General features: G+C 46.8%; 1 protein-coding gene across 2 annotated transcripts in view; it reads right to left on the reverse strand.

The window, feature by feature from the left end:
• Positions 1–1114, reverse strand: part of DNAJC6 (DnaJ (Hsp40) homolog, subfamily C, member 6) — a 25489-nt gene extending 24375 nt beyond the window's left edge. Inside the window, exons 1-2 of one of the 2 annotated variants that reach the window (XM_009071210.1) lie at positions 972–1114; positions 71–119 (exon numbers count right to left, since the gene is read on the reverse strand). In XM_009071210.1, the coding sequence (XP_009069458.1) occupies positions 71–119; positions 972–1105 (183 nt within the window). In that variant the 5' untranslated portion in view covers positions 1106–1114. Of the gene's footprint in view, positions 1–66; positions 120–971 lie in introns of both variants that reach the window. The other variant, XM_009071209.1, reaches the window with a different exon arrangement.
• Positions 1115–1585: the final 471 nt, after the last annotated feature.

Here is a 1585-nt window from a genome sequence, read left to right on the forward strand (position 1 = left end):
AGCCAAGCTGAGTGTGTTTGGGACTTTGGAACCTTGAGATACTACAGGTTGTATTTATCCAGTACTTACCTATGATTCTTGAGGTAATGTATGAAATATCCAACTCCCCCTTGGTGTAACTACAAGAAGACAAAGCAGGAGACAGACATCACACACACATTTACAGAAGGCAACACAATAGAGGAATCAAGAGAAGAGTTTTCCCACAAAGATCTAATCATACAAGGCAAAATGGTCTTAAAAATAACTCTTAATAAGAGGGAGCAAATAGCTTCCTGCAGAGAGTGACCCAACCTTCCTCTCTGCACACACAATTAACTGCAGGCAGAACTTGCATAAAAGGTCCCTCTTCCCTTTTGTCATTAATTTTCAGTGCCAGTTTTGGGGAGAAATCTCTAGCAGTTTGCCACTTTGCAGTTCCCTCAAAGCCTCCGACGTCTTGCATGCATTAAATTCCTTTAATTTCTTGGAGGCCCATATCTTTTGGAGGCAGGCAGAGTGCCAAGCACAGGGGACAATGCCAGCAGAGTCACCAAAGCAAAGTCACTCTTTGAGTCAAAACATGGACTCAGTGATGGAAACATCAGCAAGTGGAGTCTCCTTGCACAGCACAGGGAGGGCATCAACACCAGCCAATTTTAAGTGGCAAAATACTCAGATGGTGGTTGAGTAAACCACACAGGGAGTCCTCCAGGAATTGGAGACCAAGTGGTCCACTTTCCCTGGCGGGGCCTTTTCCAGATTCCAGGATGCTGATGCTCACTTACTATGAAGCTTACACTGTTTTACTCTGGTTCTCCTGCTTCCTCGAGGCCAAATACCAGTGATGAGGCAGAACCAAAGAAATTACTTGTGATTTTCACCTCCTTCCCACCTGATGCTTACTGAGAATTGTGCTGTACTGAGTCCAGACAGCAGCTTGGACTGGCTCTTTGCATCTAGTGATTTTATCTGCTTCAGCTGTACTGTACCTGGCAACAGACTGCATGACCTTGGAAGATGTATCTTTCAGGGTATCCTTCAGGTTATCCTTCAGATTGCTGAAAAGTCTCCCTGCTCCTCCTTTTACCATATCAAGCAAGCCTCCCCCGTAGTTGGACTCCATGTCTGGTGATGAGGCACCTTCAAGCACAACAAAACCAAAGCCAACATCACTTGTCTGGAACAAAGCCACAGAGCCAACAATTCCCACTGCTCTGCTCAGACCAAATGTATTCACATGTGCTGCTGTGTGTCAAGGGTGGGGAAAAAGTAGGTTTACTTATTAAAGTCAGGATTTTCCAGAGATGAGACAGCACATTCTTGTCATCTGGGCTCAGAAACCATCACCAACTCTCAGTGTTGTGTGTAGGCTGAGTATTTAGTATCAGCACAGCAGGAACAACCATCACACACTGTTATCATAGTTTCATAGTATGTTAAGGGGTTGGAATGGAGCTTAGAGATCATCCAGCCCCAACCCCCTGCCCTGGGCAGGGACAACTCCCACCAGAACAGGCTGCTCAAGGCTTTAGCCAACCTGGCTGTGAACACTGCCAGGGTTGGGGCAGCCACAGCCTCCCTGGGCAACCCGGGGCAGGGTCTC

Source organism: Acanthisitta chloris, unplaced genomic scaffold (assembly GCF_000695815.1).
Source record: "Acanthisitta chloris isolate BGI_N310 unplaced genomic scaffold, ASM69581v1 scaffold2553, whole genome shotgun sequence".
In the NCBI taxonomy this organism is placed as follows: Eukaryota; Metazoa; Chordata; class Aves; order Passeriformes; family Acanthisittidae; genus Acanthisitta; species Acanthisitta chloris.